At 46.0% G+C, this 24443-nt stretch overlaps 1 protein-coding gene across 2 annotated transcripts in view; it reads right to left on the minus strand.

The window, feature by feature from the left end:
- FRMD4A (FERM domain containing 4A) overlaps window positions 1-24443 on the minus strand; it is a 465015-nt gene that overhangs the window by 105115 nt on the left and 335457 nt on the right. For both annotated transcript variants that reach the window (XM_080810510.1, XM_080810511.1), the window contains exons 5-7: window positions 17839-17923; window positions 2896-2952; window positions 1950-1972 (exon numbers count right to left, since the gene is read on the minus strand). In XM_080810510.1, coding sequence (XP_080666636.1) covers window positions 1950-1972; window positions 2896-2952; window positions 17839-17923 — 165 coding nt within the window. The remainder of the gene's footprint in view (window positions 1-1949; window positions 1973-2895; window positions 2953-17838; window positions 17924-24443) is intronic.

A 24443-nucleotide genomic window follows, 5' to 3' on the forward strand; every position in this document is an offset into this window, starting at 1 on the left:
TCTCTCACCAGACAGCTGGGGACAAACAAACGGAGAGGCCACCCTTTGACAAATGAAGCTAAACCAGGATGCTTTGTTTCTCTGAGGCCCACAAGCTGGCATTCCACAAGCTCTTTAGGGGACCATGAATTACTAGGAGGCCGGGTCTGCACTTCCTCCTCCTTGGCAATCCCTGTGGCCACACGTTCCCATGATCTGTGGGGCCAGACTCCGCTGGTCCCAGTTCACATTCCATTCTGTCAGGGGACTCTCAAAAATAAATAATATTTACAGCAGAGTTCAGGGCTGGTGAAAGCCAACGGGAGAAAATTACCTTCAGGGAATCCACGGGAATTGTGGTTGTTAAACTCTTTTTCATGAGACCAGAAACCTTGTGAGTCTATGACCCTGCACTTATCAAAACCCCCAAATTCCAATGTCAAATGAAGGGCATAAAACAAGTAACAACCATAAAAAACAGGATATTTTCAGGATCTAGAAAATATTTCATTCAACAACTTCGGTGACTGGGCATTGGCCACCTACAATGTTTAAGGTCTCCAGCTCAGGATGTAAAACAGCCTTAGTAAAACAGAACAAAACAAAACAAAAACCCCCAAAACAAGTGACTATCTCTGCTTTATAGCAAGAACTTGGGAAGTCTAAATAAAAGGGGCCTGGAGGTTCCCTTATACAAATATTCAAAGGGAGCTGAAGGGACTAATTTTAGAATCAGGGGTAAGCACACTGCAACTCACCAGCTAGATTCAGCCCTCTCCCTGTTTTTATATGGCCCACGAGCTAAGAATGGCTTTTACATTCTTTAAATGGTGAGGGGGAAAAGAAAAATCAAAACAATAGGATTTCATGATACCAGGAAATGTATACAAAATTCCTATTTCCAAGTCTATAAATAAAGTTTTATTGGAACAGGGGCTACACTGATTTATTTACACTGTCTATGGCTGCTTTTGCACTTACAAAGGGAGAGCTGAGTAATGACAACAGAACCATAGGGCTTGCAAAACCTTACCTTACAGATCAAATCCACCAAAGCAAGAGAAAACATACTGAGTTCCTTCAAGGAGTAGAGGCAGGATTTGTTTTTCTTTTTAATACCAGTTTAGCTAATTTCCTATTGATGAGACAAAATGCTAGGCCCTGTCACTCTGTTTTCTTGGATATTTAGACCCTGAATCTAAAACACAGGCTATCCTAGACATCTCTCAGGGAGTTCAAAAACCAGAATGCCAGGAGTCACGTCTGTCTTTGAGCAAACATTCCTGTTGATGAGCGGCCAAAACTCCCAACCCTATACAGGCTCCAGTAATGATCATGAGAAACTGAGAGGCAAAGCAACCACGCGGGTCAGCAGGCGAGGCCGCAGGGAATGAATGGTAAGACTGAAGCTGGCAGTTCTACGGGGCTAATAAGCAGCTCACAGTGTCCCCAGTGGTTAAGCGTTGACATTCTCTCCAATGTACTATCTAGAGAAGGAAGAAAAGTAGAAGTGGGGGACTGGAATACTTTTATGAAGGAACTCTCCCCATGGGATAGCATTTGTCCTTTGGATGGTCAGGGGACTAAAAATGAGAGAGAGAAAAAAGATATCCACATGGCAGGGTTATCTGAAGCCCTATTCACACCAGAGGGGTGATTCCTAACTCCATGGACACACTAGGGCAACCTGACAACCCTCTAGATAACGGCCATGGGTGACACTGGGTGCGACTCCTAGCTTTTAGTCACTGCTAGACTTCTCATTTAGTACAGAAGAGCCTCCTTGCTATGACTGTTTCCTCTGCCCGAGGTGGTTGGATCTCATCATTAATATATACTATGAAAGCACTGCCTTCCTACAGAGGATCCAAAGAATAATTTCTTTTAATAGAGATGTAACAGAGCACATGACCCCAAAAATAACAAAAACAAAACCACCACCCAAACCCCTAAACCTTTTGTAAACTCACCTAGAAAAATCTCCCTTTGCTTCCTGTAGAAGAAAAAAAAGTCAACGTCAGTGAAACATTCCAGTCCAGTGTGCCAGACTTTCAAATACATTGTATGGTCATGACAACTCTACCAAGGACACCCAGCTTATGATGGCTATTGTCCTATCTGCTACAGGAAGACGATGAGGAAAGGACCAGACATTTGCCACCTGAATCTGAGACACTAAATTACACCTTAGAAAGTAATATACAAAGAGAGTGATTCATAATGACAAAATGCAAGTTTCTGCCTCTTAGGACCCTGGTTTACTGTTTTCTAGTTTAAAGGTTCAGAATCGGAATGTGCGTCTGGGTAGAGCTGTCTCTGTCTCAACGTTACTTGTTTTGTCTTGTACTGTGGGCTCCTTCCCAATATTACTGCAGAGGAACCATGGAACCTTTAATGAATCTAGCACCATGCCTTGGATATAGTAGTTGTTCAATAAAGCTTTACGGGAGAAATAAATTAATGACCTTCTTTCAATTCATCTTGCCGGTGTGACTAATATTACCACTGCTGCTAATTTTCATTAATAACTCTTACACATAAGCTAATGGTCTCCTTGCCTTTCCACGTGGTGTGAAATGATTCTCTTGCCAATTCATTCTGCTATTTACTTGGCTCTCTCCAGAGTGAGGAGGGCACCACACTTGAAGAAAATGGAGTCTCTGAATGATCTCAGTTTCCCCCAGACTCAAATGATGTAGAGATAATTTTCCTTTGCAGAGAGACCCTGTCATAAAACTTGGGAATCCCAGAAGCTCCTTATTTACTGCTATGGTGTAGCGCCATCCCATTACTGTTGTAAATAATTAAGATGATGAATAGGGAGAGCATATGGCAGCTGGCTGTACATGTTACATCTTATTCTTGTCTCTTCTGTGTCTGGCTCTGGGATGCACACATGAGGGCAGAACGACCTACCTGTAAAATATAGGAGGCTAATTCAAACACCACTTCACTGTCAACGTCGATCAGCTCCTGAAAGGAAAAAACAACAAAGAAGGTCAAATCTGGTACTTCTACCGATTTCTTCATGACATCTCCTAAAAAAAGGCCCACTCTTCCTTTTCTGAGCTGTGTTCCCGAACCTCAAACACTCAGAATATCTGTGGTCTCAATGACTGGGCCCCCAAAGGCCCCCTGACCCTGTTCATGGCTTTCCCAGTGGTCCTGGGCCTCCCCAGTCACCTCAAAGGCCTCGTCTTTAAATCTTGAGAAATTAGGTGGTGAGCCAGTCCTCAGCATCCTACAAACTTGTTAACCTGATTCAGCCATGGAGTACAGTTACTTGATATCCAATTATGATTTCTTCGTGAACTCTACTTAGAACCAGGAGTAAGGTTTTACTGGAAAAAAAGTTATTAACGGGACTGTAACTCTTTAAATTAAAATGAAATGAAATTAAAAATACAGTTTCTCATTGCAATGGTTCATTGCTTTCAAGCACTCAACAGTTCGATCTAACAATTGGCTACCACAGGGATTTTGAGTAGATACAGGGCACTTCTGTCCTTGCAGGAAGTTCTGCAGACCAGCACTGCCAGAGTCTAAGTTTATTCATTCATTCATTTATTTTTTAAAAGACTTTATTTATTTATTTGTCAAAGAGAAGAAGAGAGAGCGAGAACGCACAAGTAGGGGGAGCAGCAGGCAGACGGAGAAGCAGGCTCCCCGCTGAGCAGGAAGCCCGATGCAGAACTCGATCCTAGGACCCTGGGATCATGACCTAGCCGAATGCAGACACTTAGCTGACTGAGCCACCCAGGCGTCCCACAGACTCAAAGTTTAAAAATGCTTCTTTCCTATTCCTTCCTTCCCTAAATATTTCATCATCATCTGTGGATATGGTCTTAAAAGGACATAAACCTCTCTGTGGTTTTTGAAAAAATATCTAATACGTATATATTTCAATATGTATATAATTCCTATCTGTTTGCTAAACAGCTTTTTGAGGTGTAATCGATACATAAAACCTCTGCATGTTTAATATACACAATTTAAGGAGTTTGGATGTGTGCAAACACCTGTGACACCATCACCGTATTCAAGGTAATACACATATCCGTAACCTCCAAAAGTGTTTTTGTGTCCTTTTGTGTGTGTGTGTGTGTGTGTGTGTGTGTGTGTGTGTGTGTGTGTTTACCATATGGTACAAAACACATAACACGAGATTTACCCTCTTCACAGATTTTAAGTGCATGACATTGTAATTATCATATACAGTTCAGATCATAAAAACAGAAGCAACTCTGGGGCGCCTGGCTGGCTCAGTTGGTTAAGCATCTGCCTTTGGCTCGGGTCATGTTCTCAGGGTCCTGGAATCAAACCCCGCATTGGGCTCCTTGCTCATTGGGGAGCTTGCTTCTACCTCTTCCTCTCCCTCTGCCACTCCCCCTGCTTATGCTCTCTCTCTGTGTCAAATAAACAAATAAAATCTTAAAAAAAAAAAAAAAGCAAATAGTGGGAACTCTGGAGTCCATCAGGACAGAAAAATAATAAACAAATGAACTAATGCTGTACTTCTGTCTTGTTCTTCAACAGAAATGTCCATTTTTTCTTTTTCTCTCCCTCATATCACTAGATGCTATAGCAGATGACGGGATTACAGCATGTTAGAGCTAAGCCAGGCTTGGACACTGGCTAGCCCAGCCCTCTGCTGTTATTGAGATCAGAAATCCAAAAATGTCAAGGGACTCTCCCAAAGCCACAAGGCCTTAGGAGGAGGCCAGAAACAATCCCCCAACCTCTTGTGTAGCAGGTGACCTCTCTGAGTGCACAAGTTCCTCCAAGTCAATAAGGATTCTGGGGCTATCATCTGACCCTTGTTGGAAATGGCTCTTATTAAAAAGACAAGAAATTGCAAGTGTTGGCGAGCATGTGGAGAAAAGGGAACCCTTGTGCACTGCTGGTGGGAGTGTAAAGTGGGGCAGCCTCTATGGAAAACAGATTGGAGGTTCCTCAAAAAATTAAAAATAGAACTAACCTACAACCCAGCAAGTCCACTTCTGGGTATTTGTCCAAAGGAAATGAAAACACCCATGGGAAAAAATATCTTCACCCCCATGTTCACTGTGGCATTATTTACGACAGCCAACTGCAAACATGGAAACAACCTAGCTCCCATCAACTGATGAATGGATAAAGAAAATGTCACTCTCACACACACACACACACACACACACACACACAAAATGGAATATTAGTCATAAAAAAGGATGGAATCTTGCCATTGGAACAACACAGATGGATCTTGAAGGCATTATGCTAAGTGAGATAAGTCAAACAGAGAAAGACATGTATTACACAGTATCACTTATCTGTTCCACGTACATGGAACCCAAAGAAAGAAAATTTAGATTCATAGATACAGAGAACATAGATACATAGATACAGGTTGGTGGTTGCCAGAGGTGGGGCTGGGGGAAGTGGGTAAAGGGGGCCAAAAGGTTAAAAACTTCCAAGTTTACAAATAAGTAAGTCCTGAGGATGTAATATAGAGCACAGTGACTACAGTTGTTACTATACCGTGTATCTGACGGTTGCTAAGACAGGCAGATCTTTGAAGTTCTCATCATAAGAAAAAAAAAATGTATATGTGGGATGATGGATACTAACCAGACCTATTGTGGGGGTCATCTCATAATGTACACAAATATTGGATCATTATGTTATATACCTGAAACTACTATAATGTTATATATCAATTAAATTTCATGCAGGAAAAATAAGGACTTGGTCTCAGCCAACATGTTCTCAGAACCATATGTGTCATCGAAGTGAGCTAAAAGTAGAATTACTTTTCTCTTGAATTATAAACTGAACTCCAATTCATGGATTTTCTTTTTTTTTTTTTTTTTTTGTGGTCCACAGTTGGACCCTGGAATTCAAAACAACACACTCAAGCAAGCCTCTATCTTTTGAGGGATGGATATCATTTGGGCCCTTTCAGTCTCAGTAATTGCAGAGATGGATAATGATATTTGCTACTGAACCACCTCAGAAGTGTGGGCTAAGAGAACCAAGGAGAGCATATGGAAGAATCGGGCACAATAATTCTTTATGCCTAACCAGCCGAGAGAGCTTTATGGCCACTGTAATTGATACAGACTGTCAGGGTCGGGATACAGAGGAATGCGTGGAATTACCCTTCCGGGATTACCAGATCCCATCAGAATGTAAATCATTTAACAGTGTACAAATGATTTAACAGAAACACTGTCCAGGGTTTCCACAATGGCCCGTTTCTACTTGTAACGACGTTCCCTTCCATTCCCACCAAGGACATGCTGAGTGCTCACATGCACGGCCCTGTCCGCGGATGTGTGCTCTCCTGTCAAATATTTACGTCCGTGTTGCAGCTAATGGTCAATGGTGGGCTAATCTTTAACCTTCGAGGAGAGGCTTATGCATGCAACTCAAAACCAGCCCCCGGGAACAACCGCTGTTAGTGTGAACGGTAGCTTTTAGTTCATTATTTGACTCATCTGCCAAATGAAAATGTACCTCCATTGTGGGGCCGGGGAGGGGTAGAAGCAGAGTAGCAAGGGCAGGAACATTTTTAAAATTCTACTTTATTTTATGTAGCCTATTACACAGTTCCAGGAGAGTCGGTCAGAGACGACGAACCTGGTGGTGAGTGTGAACTGGAATGTGCCATTATTCAGTCAAGCTCCCCAAAATACACAGTTCAATGCCTGCCCCGATTTACCCAAGTTCTTCCTCACAGCACTCGTCCTCAGAGTAACCGGGCACCCTCGCCCTTCAACTGGGGTGAGTTTTCACCTTCTCTGACCTTGACCATCTCCCAGGGAAGATATTAAAAAACAGGGCAAGTCAAAACGTGGCCAGGAAGAGGGAAAAGGATTAAAGACTGACGAGGCTCAGACCCATCCTGCGCCTACACAATCCGATGAAGAGCGGGACATTAGTCCTTCTCACCATCTCTACTTAATACTGAGTTCAGGAATCATCTTGTCATCTGCCCTCAGGGGAGTCAGCACAGACATCTGAAGGACATACGTTCCTACCGTGCAGCTTCTACTCCATTTTCCGACGTCTCCTGTTCATAATGCGCCCCTCTCCCTGCTTTTTACACGTGACCCTCACGGGGGATTTTCATCTTTAAAATCCACTGCGATGCATCAGCGTTCGAGACTTTCTGCCCACACTACACATTTCCTCTGGTGCCTCCAAACCTACAAGCTGAGTTCCCTGAGTCAGGGGGTAGACAGATGTTTCCAGGGGACCTTCTGTCAGACACCACGTGCCAGCGAACATCCAAAAGATGACTCTCCCTTATTCTTTTTTTTTTTTTTTTTATTTGACAGAAATCACAAGTAGGCAGAGAGGCAGGCAGAGAGAGAAGGGGAAGCAGGCTCCCCACCGAGCAGAGACCCCAACATGGGGCCTGATCCCAGGACCCTGAGATCATGACCTGAGCTGAAGGCAGAGGCTTAACCCACTGAGCCACCCAGGCGCCCCGCCTCTCCCTTATTCTTATGTGACTTTTCTGGCAATCCGGAGGTGGTATCTTTCACGTGTCCCTGCTCCAGCAGAGAAAATAAGCTGAATGAGACCCCACAGAGGGCATGCAAAGACCACGCTGGGTTTTGGCTAGCTGAGGACCACACGGAACAGGGGGAGTGGGAGAGGGCCCATCAGGGAAGAGCTGTAGGTGCCTCCCAGCCGGCATGACTCTGAGGCTGGGGTATGACCATCCTCTGTGCCTCTGAGGCTCTCAGAGCCGCTGGACAGGCACATCTTGGGGGTATTTGCTGATTTCCAAAATCACCTAGGAATCAGGGTGATCTGATGGGCATGTAAGAACTTTACCTAAGAAGCACGGGTACGAGGAAGGTGCTGGTAGAAGGAAATGTGATGCCCTTCAGTTATTAAGGCCATCTAGGGCTGTACTCTGGGCATCTGTTTTACTTACTACAGAATAACGTGTTGGGCTTTCTCTCATCTTTTGAAAAATGCCACGGAAAGACAAAACGTGACTATCTGCAGGTGTGCGCTTAGGCACTCGGAGGGGGTTGGGGGAGGATGGCCCCACTTCATCCCACTCAGCACTGCTTGATCCCAGGTGATTCACTAGCCGAGGGAAGAGGCCTGAGGTCATTTATCAGCAGCATAACTGTGAACAATATTCTCACAAAGATTTCCATTTGTGGGTCTCCAAGAGTTCCAAATAAATGGCCCCAGGAGAACCATGAGCAGCAGGTGTTATGGACATTCTCCAAAATTCTCGAGAACTGGAGGACCTCTTCACGATCCCCTCACTCTGAGGGAATTGGTGGTGGTCTTCATACAGCCCCGAAACTTAATGGAAAGCATTCCTCTGTGGTCGGGAGTGACAGAAATTCCAACTTACCACATAAGATGAATAAGATAATTGTAACAGAAAACGTGATTAATCACCACATGCTAGGTTGACGAGATTTCAGTGAGGATGATCTATACCAAGTCCATCCAGAACAGCTGGCAGGGATGGCCCAAGGGTCTTCTCAGTCACCTCTTGCCAACTGCCGCCACCCCTCTTCTCACCACAAAATGCCTAAAGATTTCCATTTCTTGCCATTCTCCTTAAAATCATTTCTACCCTCACTGGAAAGTTCCAGGTACTAGCTCCCATCTCCCAACAGCTCTGGGACATTGAATAAATCACTGGATCTCTTTGAGTTTCATTTCCCTCATCAGGAGAAGGGGGATAACCATTTCTTTTCCAATTATTTTACTGAGTTTGGTGAGGACACGGATAGGTGACTTGGAAACTCTAAGACACACTACAAACATCCTGACTGCAGTATTTACTTAGGCTCATGAGGGTTTATAAACTGACTTCCCCAGTGTTGCCTCTGTTCTCAGCACTGGTGAGCATTTACAGGAATCGTGGTAAGATGTATTATTTTAAAGAGGAGGGCAGCATTATGTATACGTGTGTGTCTACCTGTGTCACTGTATGATCCAAGTGGTCCTGATGCCGTGCCTGGCCTCCCTGTGCCTGTGTAGGTGGCCCAGCTCAGTGCACAACTCACAATGGCTACGTGAACACGCTCCGAGCAAACGGGGACTGCGGTGCCGGACAGGACCGACGTGGTCTTGCACAACCGTCTTCCTCAGCCCTCTGCCAGTTTTTCATCCGTCAAGTTACTTCATGTTTAGCTGATGAGCCACTGGGGGGGACAAGTCACCCAGGCTGGGTCACCATAATCTCACTTTGTGGCTCAGCGATTCCTCCTGCTGCCTCTTGTTTACCGCCCATGTCAGGACCTCGGGGAGTCTCCCTTTTAGAGGTCCCAGGCACCACCAAGATGATGAGCCCAAGTGAATTTGTTTCTAGAATTGAAAACTAAAGTCCCTCTCTGTCCTTTATTTCCTCTCACGCCCTGTTACATGAGCACACACACTAACACACACTAACCCTGCAACAAATGCGCTAAGGGATAAGGAAGAGGATTCTGACGGTCTGAGACGAACATTTATGTTTGTTCCTTTGCACTGTGGGGCCTGATTGTGGGCTTTGTTTCTCTCATCTCCAGACAAGATGATACTATCTGCTCATTAGCAAAGCTCTTTGAAGATCTTGGATAAAAGACCGCTTATTTCAGTTCCAACAAGAGTGATGGTGTTTAGCCCTACGTAGCAAATGTGGCCCAAGGATGCTTATTTAAATGTCAGTAACATGGGAAGCTCTCAGACCATCATGGACATCTCAGAAAAGTGGCTTGTTGGAACAAGACCCCCAGCCCACACCAAGCAGGAATCTTTAGCTTCTTCTTTTCTGACATGATCTGCTCTCAGTGGGTACATGCAGACACCAGATTTGGTAATTTCATAGGAAATATGCAATCCTTGCTCCCTGGGTTTGGAAAGCCTTAATTAAGAACAATTTCCTAAGCACTGTCTATATGCCTAGTTCAGTGATAGATCATGGAAGGTGATCCTAAAAATTCACTCTGAAGAACCCTCATGCCAACTTTTCCTCTAACCCAAACAAGGAAACTACAGTCAACCCTTAGATGGTGATCATGTGTTTTGTTTCTTTCATTATCATTGTTGGGCAGGATAAAGGTTGAGATTAAGCATTTAAGTATGACAAATATATTTAAGTGTGGATGGTCAAAGCCATATTACCTATGGGATTCCTTCTTCTTCTTCTTCTTCTTTTTTTTTTTTAAAGACTTTATTTATTTATTTGACAGAGAGAGAGACACAGTGAGAGAGGGAACACTAAGCAGGGGGAGTGGGAGAGGGAGAAGCAGGCTTCCCGCCAAGTAGGGAGCCCTATGTGGGCTTCAATCCCAGGACCCTGGGACCATGACCCGAGCTGAAGGCAGCCACTTAACGACTGAGCCACCCAGGCAACCTGAGATTCCTCCCTTTTTAAAAATTAAAAAGACACTAATTTTATGATCTAGCAGTTGTGGTGTGTAAGACTTTTGAAAATCATTGTGATGACTAATTTTTGACAGCAATTTCCCTTTATCAGTGGAGAGAGAGCAGGATTCAGTTGCGTAGCCCAAAAGTGGGGCAAGAGCCGAGATTAGAATCCACACCCACCCTATCATGCCCACTGGGTGGGACAAGCCACTACCTCCTGCCGGGCTGGCCTGTGGCTTCTTTAGTTTGGCAGAAGCCACAACCAAAGAGAAAAGCCTTGGCAGGAGAGCTCTGATTTCTTGTGATTTTCCAGGAACACACAATATCAATAGTAGACTTCCCATGGGAGTCTCCCACCCAATAAGACACACATTTCTAAATGAGTTCTATCCATCCCCTGGTCGTAAATTTTTTTTCCCTTATCCACCTGTAAGCTCGGTGAATTAAAACATATCAGAGGGGCGCCTGGGTGGCTCAGTGGGTTAAGTATCTGCCTTTGGTTCAGGTCGTGATCACGGGGGTTCCTGGATCGAGCCCACATCGGGCTCCCTGCTCAGTGAGGAGTCTGTTTTTCCCTCTCCCTCTGCCCCTCCCCCGGCTCATGTTCTCTCTCTCTCTCTCTGTCTCTGTCAAATAAATAAATAAAATCTTTAAAAGAAAACACTACACATCAGAAATGCTGTTGAGCATGCAACTGTGTGGGGCATCAGGGACCCCCACTCTATAGCCCCTCCTGCTCCACTTAAAGTTCACCATTAGAACCCTGTTCTCTCATGACCACACTCTAATCCTCGGCAACTTGGGTTGATTATGACTGTATTTCCCTGCTCTTTTTGTGCAAAACAGGGGACTGTAAAGTACAAAGCAAGGGGATATGAGGGAGAAACCCATTGGGTCATGGGTTCTGCCTCCTGGAGAAGAAAGAGTGGAAGGCAGGAAGGTGGTGCTCCTAGTCTCGGGAAAATGACAAATAGAACAAAACACAATGAAGCATCTTTCCTCACTTTTCCGCTGTTGAAAGATCAGAGCTTCGTTCTCTGAAGAAGATGAATAGGAAGTTGGAATGAGGCCCCCATCAAAAGCACCAGGATTAGAAAGGGAGTCGATACCCCAGGTGGAGGGGTTCCTTCCCCTACCCTGGAAGTGGAGGACGCACCCAGACAGGAAGTGGAAGACCAGACAGGAAGTGGAGGATGAACACCCAGACAGGAAGTGGGAAGATTCTCCTCTGGAGGGAATGAAGAGTCATGGGAAAGGACACCCAAACACCGCCATTCGGGGTTCCTACTGAAAGAACCAGCTCGCCCATGGATTGCTCCATGAGGATGTGCACCAGGAGACCCCCCACCCCCCCCGAAGCCTCACTCTTCCACATGGATGAATGGACCAAGATCAACAGACGACTGAGGCAAGCCTCCTACATGAAAGACAGAGACCAAACTAAATAGGAAATACACAGGGGGAAAAAAAGAACCGAAAAGAAACAGGATGCAGAATGTGTGTAATTAATATTGAAACAATAAGAGAATGTTATATTTAAAGGCAATAACAGGATAATAGACAATACAGTGTATACATGTAAAGAAAGATCAGACAATACCAAGTCTCAGAAATCAAAAACATGATCGCAAAGGTTAAAAAGCCAGTAGAGATTAAACATCATATTGATGAAATCTTCCAGGAAGTAGAATAAAAAGACAGAGATGGAAAATAGGAGTACAAGGTATCATAGAAGGAGGCTATGCCCAGCATCTAATTAATATCGGTTCCATAAGGAGAACATGAAAAAACAGAGGAGACACCATCAATGAAATAGTACAGAAAACTCTCCCAGAACTGAAGAATACCAATCTCTGGACTAAAAGTCGCCATCGAATACACATCCTAGCGGATTTACAAAGACCCATTTTAAGGCATACCGCCCTAAAATTTCAGATGAAGAGGAATAAAGAGGAAATCCTAAAAGAGCCCACGGGTGGTGGTGGGAGAGGGGGAGAGGGTCCACATACAAGGTACAGCACAGCAGACTTCTCCTGAGCACACTCTGAAGCAACACCTTTGATATTCTGAGAGATGTCTTCACTCCGTATTTCCATATCCACTCAAGCTATCGATCAGATATAAAGGTAACACAAAGACTTTTTCAGATATGCAAGGACCCAAACACTGTACTTCCCATATGCACCTTCCCTGGATTTATTGGAGGATATTCTCCAGTGAAAAAATGGTGTAAAACAAAACACAGGGAGACTCAGGATGCAGGAAACAGAGGACACACACCAGAGCTGGGTGGGGGACAGACTGGAGGGGGAAAGGGGTTCTGTGCTGAGATCTGTGGAGGAGGCCAGGTCCAGACTAGAGTGAGAGGATGGGGGATGGCTATAGGGAGGTTCCAGGACAAACAAAAAAGGAGGCAACAATGAAAATGAAACCAGTGCATTTGGAAATTAATGTGGGCATGCACTTGGGAACCTATAGGAGCTCTTGGGGAAAAAACGGTGGGCCCATAAAACTAAACAAGTAACAGCAAGGCAATTATTACCTTTAGGTAAAACGAGTGGTTGTCTAAAAAGGGTGCTGCTTGGATTAGTCATACTAATGTAATGCTGGCAGCTGGGGCTTTTACCCAGAATGGGGCTTACCACCACTTTGGGAAAATGGGAAACGGGAAAGTGTAGGTGGTTGTATTGGAGACCTTAATCTTCACCCATCTCAGTTGGAATTTGATAAATCTAAAATGGATATAATCAAGGAATAATTATTTGTGCCCACTTATTTGGAAATAGAGAGGTAAGAAATAGCTGAAATCGTTGAAGGTGCTGGGACGTGGGGGTGGGCTTTTTTTTTCCACAATAAGCCTCTTAGAACCATCTGACTTGAAACTGCACCATATATTACTTTGACAAAAGTATTAATTAATTTAGAGGCACCTGGACTCAGTCTGTTAAGCATCCGACTCTTGATTTCAGCTCAGGTCATGATCTCAGGGTCGTGAGGTCGAGCCCCATGTTGGGCTCTGTGCTGAGCATGGAGCCTGCTTGGGATTCTCCCTCTCCCTCTGCCCTTCCCCTCACCCCCCTCTCCCACTGGTGCGCACGCTCTCTCTCTCTCTCTCTTAAAAAAAAAAAAAGTATTAATGCTTTAAAAAGTGAATGAAACAGTGCTTGAAGGGAGCAGGAACAAAAAGCTCACTTATCTGAACAATTCAGATTCTGGTACACTGCAGGGATCATTGCCAGAGAAACAGGGAGGGAGCTCATATGAATCCCGTGCTGGGTAAACAGAAGCCCCCATCTACCAGCATCATGTCCAGGCTGTGCGCCTGACACTGCTGTCTGGGCTTCTCCAGGCCCCCCGCCATGTTGTGGGGGGGCAGCGTGGGTGGCACACAGAAACTCTCAGTGGAGACCAACAACTCAGGTCTGGATCCAAGAGAGCAGGAGCTCATAATGTTCCCGGTGTGGAGCTAAATCAACCACACTCATGCTTTATCTTGCTTCATCTTTCCAAGAAGGGTGTGGGTCCATTCCTTTAAAGATTTATTTATATATTTAGAGAGAGAGAGAGCGCGCACGTGCGCCATTGAGTTGGGGGGGTGGGGCAGAACGAGAGCATCTCGAGCAGACTCCGTGCTGAGCGCAGACCTGGAAATGGGGCTCGTTTCCACGACCCTGAGATCATGAACTGAGCTGAAACCAAGAGCTGGATGCTTAACCGAGTGCACCCCCAAGGCACCAGGGGTTGCGTCCTTTAATGTCCTTGTTCAACCAAAGAGGAAAACTAAGCTTGGAGACATCAAAGAAGGCGTCCACATTCATTGCATGTACTAGGAAGCAGAGCCAGGACAGGGACCCAGGTATGCGGGACTCCAAACCGAAACTCCCGATCGCGCTCTGCTGCAGGGCCTCCCACCAGGCCAGCATAGTTAACAACAGTGTAAACTGGACCACGCCACTTGTTCAACCACTTTTGGTTCTTGGTCCTCAAGGAAGTCACTTAACCTCTCGGACACCATTTCTTTCTGGGTAAAGCTAGTGATTCTGGCTCTACCTCTCGATTGGGCTTAATTAAGATAACATATGGGAAAATTTTAAAGAAGCTTGAAGTGCCAATGTATGCAAATGCACGTATTATTTTTGATGACAGGAGGGAGAGGTTTTCTTGTTACCCTACTTGGTCCCCTACTTAAGCTTCAAGGAAGGAGGTTCTAGTAGGATCCTGAGGAGACAGCCCGGGGTTCTGGATGACAGACAGCAGCCAGGTCAGCAGGCAGGCTGACACTGGGTGTGTCTCGGTCCCAAGTGTGGCTGGCCATCTCCCCTGGAGGATCTGTAACATTAAATTTGGAGGATTTCTTCTCCTTTTTCGTTTTCCATGAATCCCACGTTCTTTTGCGAGTACGATGTTCAGAAGCACCGCAGCCTTCAGCTCTGGCTAAGCATCTGTGACTGGACTGAACTGAACAACTCCAAGTGAGAAACGGTTTCTCTCCTTTTCCCCAGGTGTCTGGACAAGCACGATTTGGGGCCACCTTTTACTTGGCTGAGATTTCAACAGTTGGGGAATTGGAATTTCCAGACATTTACTGCCCCAGTGTGCCCCCTGGTGGACAGTCTCATGTTTTACTTCCCAACTTTCTCAAAGTGCTTTCACATTCATGAAACAAAAACTCTCTGAGACGCTTGGGATCTGCAAGCTATGGAAGGCTGGTCTTAGTTCCACGCTAGAATGAGAAAACACATTTAGAGAGAGGAAGGATTTTGCAAGTTCCTGGAACTGTCTTTTTCCTCCATTCAGCAAAACCCCAAAATACTGCAGTCTGAGTGGTCTGGGTTTGAGCCCAGTGTAAGTCCTGGTTCAGCAACTGTCACCAAGCGAGGTCCTTTCACAGAATTGAACTTGATCCCTAAGAGGCCCTTCATTATTGTGGTCATTTGCATTTGGAAGGACTATTCTGTGCAATGAATGCGCTGAAATACTTCCAGAAGGAAGACTGACAGCTGATGTACTAAGCCAACTGGTGTGTGTGTTTGAATGTTTGGTGGGTTTGCGGCAATCCCTTAAAATAGGGTTTAGTTAAACCTGAAAATATAGGTGGTGGGATCTCCTCAGACTCCTTCCTCAGCCACTGACCACTTCACCATGATCCCACTTAGCTTTGAAGTCCTCTGAGGCTGCTGGGGGCGGTGGGGGTGGGGTGGGGGGTGGGAGGGATCTCCACTCCGCAGGAGATCCTGCCCTCTGGGGCTCAGAGGTGGCTGACTTGGAGTCAGGTTGCCAGCTGCTGATCTGTGCCCTTGGGTGAATCTCCTCACTTCCCTGTGCCTCTTCTTCCTCCCAGGGGAAACAGGGATAAAAAGTAGTATTCACCTCTAGGTGCTGGGAAGATTCAGCTACACAACTTACAGAAAGCGCTCAGCCCCAAAGCTGTCCTTCTCGATGGCTGTTGATGAGCGGACCTGAGGAGTTGCCCCGAAGTCTGCATTTGTGCTGCACAAGGGACAGCAGTGTGGGCTTTTCCTTCAAATACCTTCTTCCAGTAGAGGATCTCAGCCCTGGTGGTGTTTGCAAGCCCCTCTCCTCAGGCAGGGGGTGTGTGGGCATTTGGGGTTGGCCAATGAAAGGCAACACTGCAAGCATATGGGGGAACTGGACGCAATGCAAGGGAGAAACCATCCCACTCAATTAAGAATTGTCCCTGAACAGACATGTCTCTAAAAAAGATGTACAAATGGCCAATAAGCATATGAAAAGATGCTCAGCATCACTAATCATTAGGGAAATGCAAATCAAAATCACAATGAGATACTGCCTAACACCCATTAGGATGACTATTATTTTTTAAAAAGCCCCCAAAATAACAAGTGTTGGAGAGGATGTTGAGAAATTGGAAGCGTTACACGCTGTTGGTGGGGATATTATGCGGTGCCATGGAAAAATGTACTGTGGTACTGTGGAAAATAATATGGCAGCTCCTCAAAAAATTAAGCGCACAGTTACCATACAATCCAGCAATTCCACTTTTGGGTATACACCCGAAAAAACTAAAAGCAGGGACTGGAAGACATATCTACCCATGTTCATGACCCATGTTCATGGGAGCTTTATTCACAATAGCCAAAAGGTGCAAGAAACCCAAGTATGCATTGGTAGATGAATGGATAAACAACACACGGTCTCTACTTTCACTGGAGTATTATTCAGTCTCTAAAAGGAAGGGAATTCTGACACACACTACAACGTAGATGAACCCAGACGTGAAATGCCAAGTGAACTATGCCAGTCACAAAAGGACAAACACTACAGGATCCATGATATAAAGTGCTTAGGGTAGTCTAATTCACAGAGAAAGCAGGAGGGTGGTGGCCAGGGGCTGGGAGGTGTATAGAACAGGGATTTTGTGTTTACTGAGTACAGAGTTTCAGTTTTGCAAGAGGAAAAGAGATCTGGAGATGGATGGAGGGGACGGTTACCGCACGAATGCTGTGAACGCACTCAATATCATGGAACTGTATACTTAGCAGTAATTATAATGATAAATTTTATGTGTATTTTAGCATAATTAAAAAATCTGCCCCACCTGAAGTGCCAATAACATCCCTTTGAGAGATAAGTGGTCAGATATGCATGCATTTGGTTGTAAGAAGTCCACTCATCCTTTGCATATAACACCCAGAGCTCCTTACAACATGTACCCTCCTTAATGCTGGTCACCCAGTTACCCCATCCTCCCTCCCTTCACCCCGGCAACCCTCAGTTTGTTTCCTATAGTAAGAGTCTCTTATGGTTTGTCTCCCTCTCTGTTTTCACTAAATTCTACCCCTGAAATTAATAATACACTATACATTACCTAATTGAATTTAAATAAAAAATTAATTAATTAATTGAAAAGAAAGCACTATACATACTACAGAACTAAGGAACATAGAAACAATTTAATAAATGGAGAAATGTTTCATAATTATGAATGGGAATAGTTCATCTTTTAAAGTTATATATTATCCCTCCCCTTCTGAATTTTTCTCCATCATTCAATACAACTGCAATTAAGTTTTTTGTGTGTTTGTGTTTGTTTTGCTACATCTTTAGCAAGCGCTCTAACATTTCTAACATTTATCTGGAAGAATAAATCAAACAGACTTCTGCAAAAAGAAGAAGAAGAAGAAGTCCATTCGTCCTTAGGAGCCCTGTCTACGTGGACTACAGCATCTGCCCTCCCCGTCCATGTTTCCTCTTTGTCTCAACTGCCAGGGAAAGGAGACTCCAAGGAGCCAAAACTTGATGAATTCCTGATGGAATCAGGAGTCCCGTAGTTAAATGGATAGTAATATTTCAGGATGTTCTCATTTATTTATAGCAATCCACTTATAAATGACCTATACTAATCAATAAAATCACACTGGGGCAACAACATGGGATTTCTGGCTTCAAATGATATTCCGGCTTTCAGTGGAAAACTGAACAGGAGGAAAGAGTTCTTACCTTGTAGATACAGGACTTAGCATTCAGAAAGAAGAGCTCGATGGTAGCATTGTCCTTCAGGTATGAGATGCTTTCTATATAGAACCTGAAAGAGAAAAACTGCTAATGAGCCACAGAGGCAGAAACTGATTGAGCTGAAAATCAGCTATTTTCTGAGCTACAGGATTTGACATGAGGACCAGAACTCCCCATCCTAAATGAAAAAGAAAAAGACGTGATCAGTTGTTTTCATACGGTTCCTTTTCAAAAGAAAGCACAGTTTTTCAAGACCCTTTCTAGCACATGAGGACTGCCATGCCTGACAACCTTGTCCAGAGCCAAGAAGCCAGGCCTCCTACCAGAGGGTGGTTAAACTCAACCATCACCTTTCTTTTTCCTAAGCCACTTTCCAATTTTTAATAATATTATTTGATTTTCATACATTGCTTTTTTGGTCCTAATCATTGTTGAGTTGGATTTCTTGAGGATAATTTCTCCTGCTCAATTGAAGGGGGCCGTATTTCTCTTTGAAATGGTTACAACGTTATTTTCCCAAAGGTGGCGAGGTGCGATTTGATTTCTGCGAATCCCGAGAGCTATGGCAGTGCTCTTCAGGCTGTGATATTAATGCATATTAAGCCAAATGAGAATTGGATTTTTATCCAGATGGAGCTTATAGATTTCTTTCACGATGAAACATGCTGAAATTATTTACATTTACATTTAATGCACCTTTTTACACATAGACTTTGGAGTTTATTAAATCACGTAATCAGATTAGGCACTTGTACTTGTCTAGGGACCAGCCGCGTGCAGGGAAGGCTGATGGAAGGCAGAGCCTTGCCGGGGAACAGGCTCTGAGTGGGGCCTCTGGATACCTGCCACCAGGAAACTGGGGCTACGCCAAGGTGGTGGCAGCAGGTGTGATGGGAAAACAAGGGCTATATTCTTCTAGAACAGTGTTACAATATGATGGAAAGAATCCTGGGAGGAAGTCAAGAGGCCAGTGATCTGGTCCCAGTTCCATATGATTTAGGGCAAATCACTTCGTCTCTCTGGGCTTCTATTTTCCACACTGTAGAAGAAGACCGCGGGACCCGGTCGGTCAGTGGTTCTCCACCTGAGAAGTCTACCGCTTTCAAATATTAGAAACTCACTCAGATGAAAACAACAATCACAACAGCAAAAACAAGAAACCAGTATTTCATGAGGCTAACAAAACACACCCCTAGGCAAGGACAAGGCCACAGCCTACCAGTTTGCAACCTCTTGTCTGCATACAAATAATGTTTTCGGTAATTTTTCGTGTGTGTGTGTCTGCGCGCATGCACGGAGGCTGCTGTGATGAATATGACACAGATTCATTTAAATTTGTGAGTGAATCCACAGTAACTTCAGATACCAGCAGATATTTTCAATCAACAGGTATTAATACAATCACCACCATGTGAGAGTCTACAGAATGTTTGGAAATTACAGTATGGCCCTCATTCTTGCAAAGCTTGGGAATGAGTAGGATCCTTAGTGGACCCCCGCCAACCACTCTCTCCCTGCAAGAAAAAAAAAAAAAAAAAAAAAAGCAGCAAGCATTGCCCTCCTGCTTTTTGGAGCAGGTGTTTTAGATCATGGAGGTTCCGTAAAGGGTCTACAGTGGTCCCCCTTACAGCACAGTGGTCCCAAAGGAACCGCAAAGTGGTACAACTTCCTCCTCTCTACAAGTGGAGACTTGAAATGCAGTAGCAGGACGCTTGGGTGGCTTAGTTGGTTGAGAGACTGTCTTGGGCTCAGGTCGTGATCCTGAGTCCCAGGATCGAGTCCCACATACATCGGTCTCCCTGCTGAGCGGGGAGTCGGCTTCTCCCTCTGACCCCCCCCACCTAATGCTCGATCTCGCGCTCCCATTCTGTCTCCCAATAAATAAATAAATAAAAATCTTAAAAAGAAATGCAGTAGCAAGCTCTAAGTCTTGAAGCAAAGTAAGTTAAGGTGGATTTAGTAATTAATCCACATTTGTTGTGAAGGATTTTTAACTGGGAATAGTCAGAATAGCAAAATTGAAGGAAGGAAGGAAGGAAGGAAAGAAAGAAGGAAAGGGGGGGAGGGAAAGGAGTGAGGGAGGCTGACTCGCAGGCGTGATTCATTATAGATGAATCTTGCTTTGCGCCTTTGTTCAAGCTACTGCTCTTGACCCAGAAACCACCATGCCCCAAGTCACTCCTGCTCCCTTCTGCCCTCACTCAGGAACACCATGTTTCCTGGACTCCACTGATGGCCCCCAGGAAGAGCACCTCTCCTGGGCTCCTCCTCTGCTTGCTGTGCTGCCCCAGGGTCCTGCACTTTCCCGTTCCCTGGGGCATCTTCTTTCTAGGCTTTGGTGAGGCCAAATCCCATTCATTTTTGTATCTCCACCACTAATACAGCACCTGGCACACACGTGGGCTTAGCAGGTGTCTGGGAGGGAAAGACTCTGCTTGTCAGATTCTGCAGGAGGGGGAGGAGCTCAGTGATCCCCGGATGTCCTGAAACTCCCGGTCAGGGGCTCATATTCTTCATCCGGGCCCTCTCCCCCTGCCCTTCCCTCACTGTCAACATGGAAAGTTGCACAAGCAGGCGCTGATCCCCTCGAATCTTAAAGCCAGCACAACAGCAGAAGTTTCTGGAGTTTGACCGTGAGTGACCTCAGTTCTACAATAATCACTCTGAGTCTAAATCTGTTGAGTCTGAAATCATGTAATTTTCAATGCAATGCCTTGTGTCTTTTCTGCATTTGTTTCGATTCTTGAGAATTAAGGAGTGAAGACATTCACTATTCCTGCCATCCATTTTCTCCTTAATAGTAGGAGGAAACATAACACCCCCTACCCTCGCCAGAAATGAAGTTGGAAAGGGGAGAGCAGGTTCTGTTCTCTGAGACAGCTTTCATGTCCCCGGAGTTCCACGGGGTCTGGCTGGACACGAGGCAGGAACATAGAGAAAATAACCTAATCTGAGAAGAGGAAAAATAAACCATCTCCTCTTGACAGAAACTGAGAAGCAGGTTCCTGTTAACCTTTATCACCGAGAAGCAGCCTGGAAAACAGTGTGAGCTCCAGGCCTGTCATATTATTATTCTGTAACCCTGGATATTTAACTCATCCTGAACTTTCCATCTGCGCTAGGGAACTTGTGAGTCAAAATGCCCAGAGGAAAACAGACCTCAGACATCTCAATCCACACACTGAGGCTTAGGGCAAACTATGGGAGCACCAGGGAGAAGAAACTTCTGGAGAAGTGGGAAACATTGATGGTTCGGTTAAAAAATCCGGATTTTTTTTTTTTTTTAAAACCAGTTCTGTCCTTTTTGATTTTCATAAGAGCTCCTCGCTTTTGCCAGTAGATGGCGATGTTGCATTTTCTTAACCGCCAGTGCGCGGGTTGGGTGGGGGGATCCGGCTGCGCTCCTCATAGACCTGCTTCACAAAGAAAATTCCAGGTCTCTGGGTAAAGCCAAGGAACTGAATGCTTTCGTGTGGATTCACAGGGTCTGCACGGACAGTTCCAAGTCTGGCTCTGTATTAACCTTGGGGTTCTGGTGCTATGACGTTTGGGGCCTTGGTGGCTCTGAAGGGACTGCCCCTCTCAGGGCTGACTAGTTCCTTTAGAGGCCTGAGCTTGCCTTTCCTATGCAGACCAGCCACTGGAGAGCTCACATACCCTTCCTGCTCCTTTGTAGGGCCCTCACACTCCAGGTCAGGACCCTCCTGCCCTCATCACCCCAGGGCCTGGGCCAGGGCCAGGCAACTCTGTACAGATCCTATGCCCCAAAGCCTGCTGAAATTATTCAAAGAAGCCAAGCCTAAACCTGATTACCCTGCCTCACCCATTCCTTCCTGTAGAAACCACAGAACAAAGGCTCTTCCGGACACTTCCCCCCACTCCCTCTGCCTCCTGACCAACCCTTAGTGCGCCCTGGGCAGCGCTGCCTGCTGTGGCGTGCCCCCTCCTCCTGCGGACTGGAGTAGCAAGCTATCTTTTCAATGGCCACCACCCCGTGATGGGTTGGGAGTACCTGTACCCAAGTAATAATAAAACTTACTTTAAAACGTGTTCTTTGGCACATTTAGCGGGACTGAATCGGAGGGCTTCCCCCCTCTCCGCCCCCCACCGCCGAGTCAAAGGGCCAACCTTTGTTCTAGGCCCAGGGCAAACCTGGGTAAGTCTGTTCCCTGAATAGCATCAGCAATGTCACACCCCACCTGGCCCAGATCACGCCAGCCTGAGCTCCTGTATCTTGACACTCCGAAGCAGGAATAAATATGTGCTGTGCTCCTACGTGTTTGGGCCCATAAAATAATCAAGAGGCTCTGCAGCCTTAGGGAGTCTCCTCCCTTTTAACCCGCAGACGCCTCGGACAGCAGCAGCTCGAGCGGGTGTCCGGCGCAGGATGTCAGTCAGCTGGCCCTCTCTGGACGGCCCGCTCCTCCTCTTCCTCTCACATCCACCCCCGGCACTGGGGAATCACCGAATCTTTACAGCAAGTGTTAATTAAATGGACCGCTGATTTCATTTTGTCAGGAACACAAGGGTCACATTCGGAATGCTGACTTTTAGTAGCAAAAAGGAGCAATGGGAATGAAAAGGATATTTGGTGCTGCTGTGAGTTTCTGGGGCTGAATATCTCTGATCTTTAGAATTTCACCAGCTCAAAAAAAAACCTCACTGGGGCACCCAGTTGAGATCTAGCAAGTTCTGGTTAGCAGGCACCTCATTTTAGGATCCCTGCCTTCGTTGTTACTATGGTGACAGGAAAGAACAACGGTGTCTCAACCAGCCAGGAAAGACACCAACAGTCAGGTCATAAACTTGGCTGTAAAATCCCCACTCCCAGATTAAACCTTCCTGGGATCGCCTCTCTCTCTCTCTCTCTGTCCTAGTGCTCACTTCAGTTTACTGTTGGTGAACGTCTAATCTCTTATTTATTTTTCTACAAACAGTGGAGATGATCAGCGTTGCAGGGACACTTGGCTGAAGACGATACAACTGAAGCAACAGCCTGGAGGGGATCATCCTGAGCACAAACGTGATCCTACAGAAATACACAGAGATTTCCTTGGGTGTGCAGGGAAATTTTTCTTACAATTTTTCTTGACCTGTTTCTTAAGCTTGCCTGGTGAATACGATCAGAGGGTCATTGTTCTCAGATGTGGGGAGTTTGTCTCCTAGTCCCAGACAGTGGTCTGCAGAGGGACATGACCTTGCTCACACACTGCTCACTGGGCAGATCATGGAGCTGCAGGAGGGGAGGCCAGCAGGTGCGGCAGTCAGATCATACCGGACATGCTAAGGAGAACCGCAGTGTAATCATGGGAGCCCAGGGACATTTTGAGGAGGAGAGCAGACGAGAATTCTGGAAAGCTACTCAGTGGTAACCTAGAGAAGGCCAAAAGGAGCCATAACCAGGACAGTGGTTCAGGGAGAGTCAGAAGTGGGTAGAGGACCTATTTAAGACATAAAAGACAGGAATTAGTGAATGAAGGAAGGCAAGGAGGCGGGGGAGAGAGAGCAGGGGAGTCAAGGTTGACTCCCGAGTTTCTGGCTGGGTGTATGGCTGTGCCAATCACAGAGATAAGGAGGTGCCACAGGAAGAGGAGGAAGTTTGGGGGGCAGTGAGGTAAAGACACCATTGATTCAGGCAGAGGAGGGCAGAGAAGCACCCATGGAATTTGGGGCCTAGAGTCCGTCAGTGACCATGGTGGTGATGGGGTGATGGGAGGACAGCCACGAGCTGAGGAGCCGGTGGGATGAGGAGAAAGGAGATGAGGGCAGACCTTTGGTGTGGACATGGGTGGGGGCAAGGGGGCAGTAGCTGAAGGAGGATGCAAGTCAGGGAGGGCATTTACTTTTGTCAAGGTAGAAGAGTCATGGTCATGGCGGGAAGAATCCATGGAGAAGGAGCAGCAGAAAACAGAGAAAGACGGGAGACTGGAGGCAGGGAGCTCTCGGAGGTGCTGGAAGGGGCTGCACTGGAGTGCGCGTGGACCTGGCTGGCCTCGGACGCTGGGCTAGGGTCGGTCTCCCTCTGAGGGATGTGCGTGTGTGAGTGTGTGGGCACGCGTGCAGCGGGTGGCTAAGGAGGCCACAGAGTGGGTGGATATGGTGATGTAAGGGAGCAGGAAGCTGCAGCTCCCTTGGGCCAGCTTTCCTTTTCTCTACAAAATCATAAGCAGTGTCACCTTGGAGCAAAGGAGTGAGCTTCTGGTTTGGAGTCTGTGGGTAGGAGCAAAAGCTACCATGGGCAAGGCAGGGGACCCCGAGCAGGTGCAATGGATAGAAGTGGCTAGAAATACCAATGAACTGTGTGGGCCTTCTTCCCTGGCCCAGCCATAGTCCACAGCTCAGAGACAGAAATAAAAAAAATATGTGACTGGACTGATCCCACCCCACACGTGTGTGTGCACGTGTGCGTGTGCATGCACGAGAGCCATGGACACTTGGGGCCAGCAGCCAAGGGAGGGGCGGTCCTGGGGAAGGGGTGATTGCAGTGGTGCGTAACAGGCTTTAGACTGAATCAGCAGCAATAAGGACAGGCAGGGCTGAGAGGGCCCCAGAATTCAGGGAAATGGATGCACAGGCGTACAAGGGTAAGG

This window comes from Martes martes (genome assembly GCF_963455335.1).
Source record: "Martes martes genome assembly, chromosome: 8".
Classification (NCBI taxonomy): domain Eukaryota; kingdom Metazoa; phylum Chordata; class Mammalia; order Carnivora; family Mustelidae; genus Martes; species Martes martes.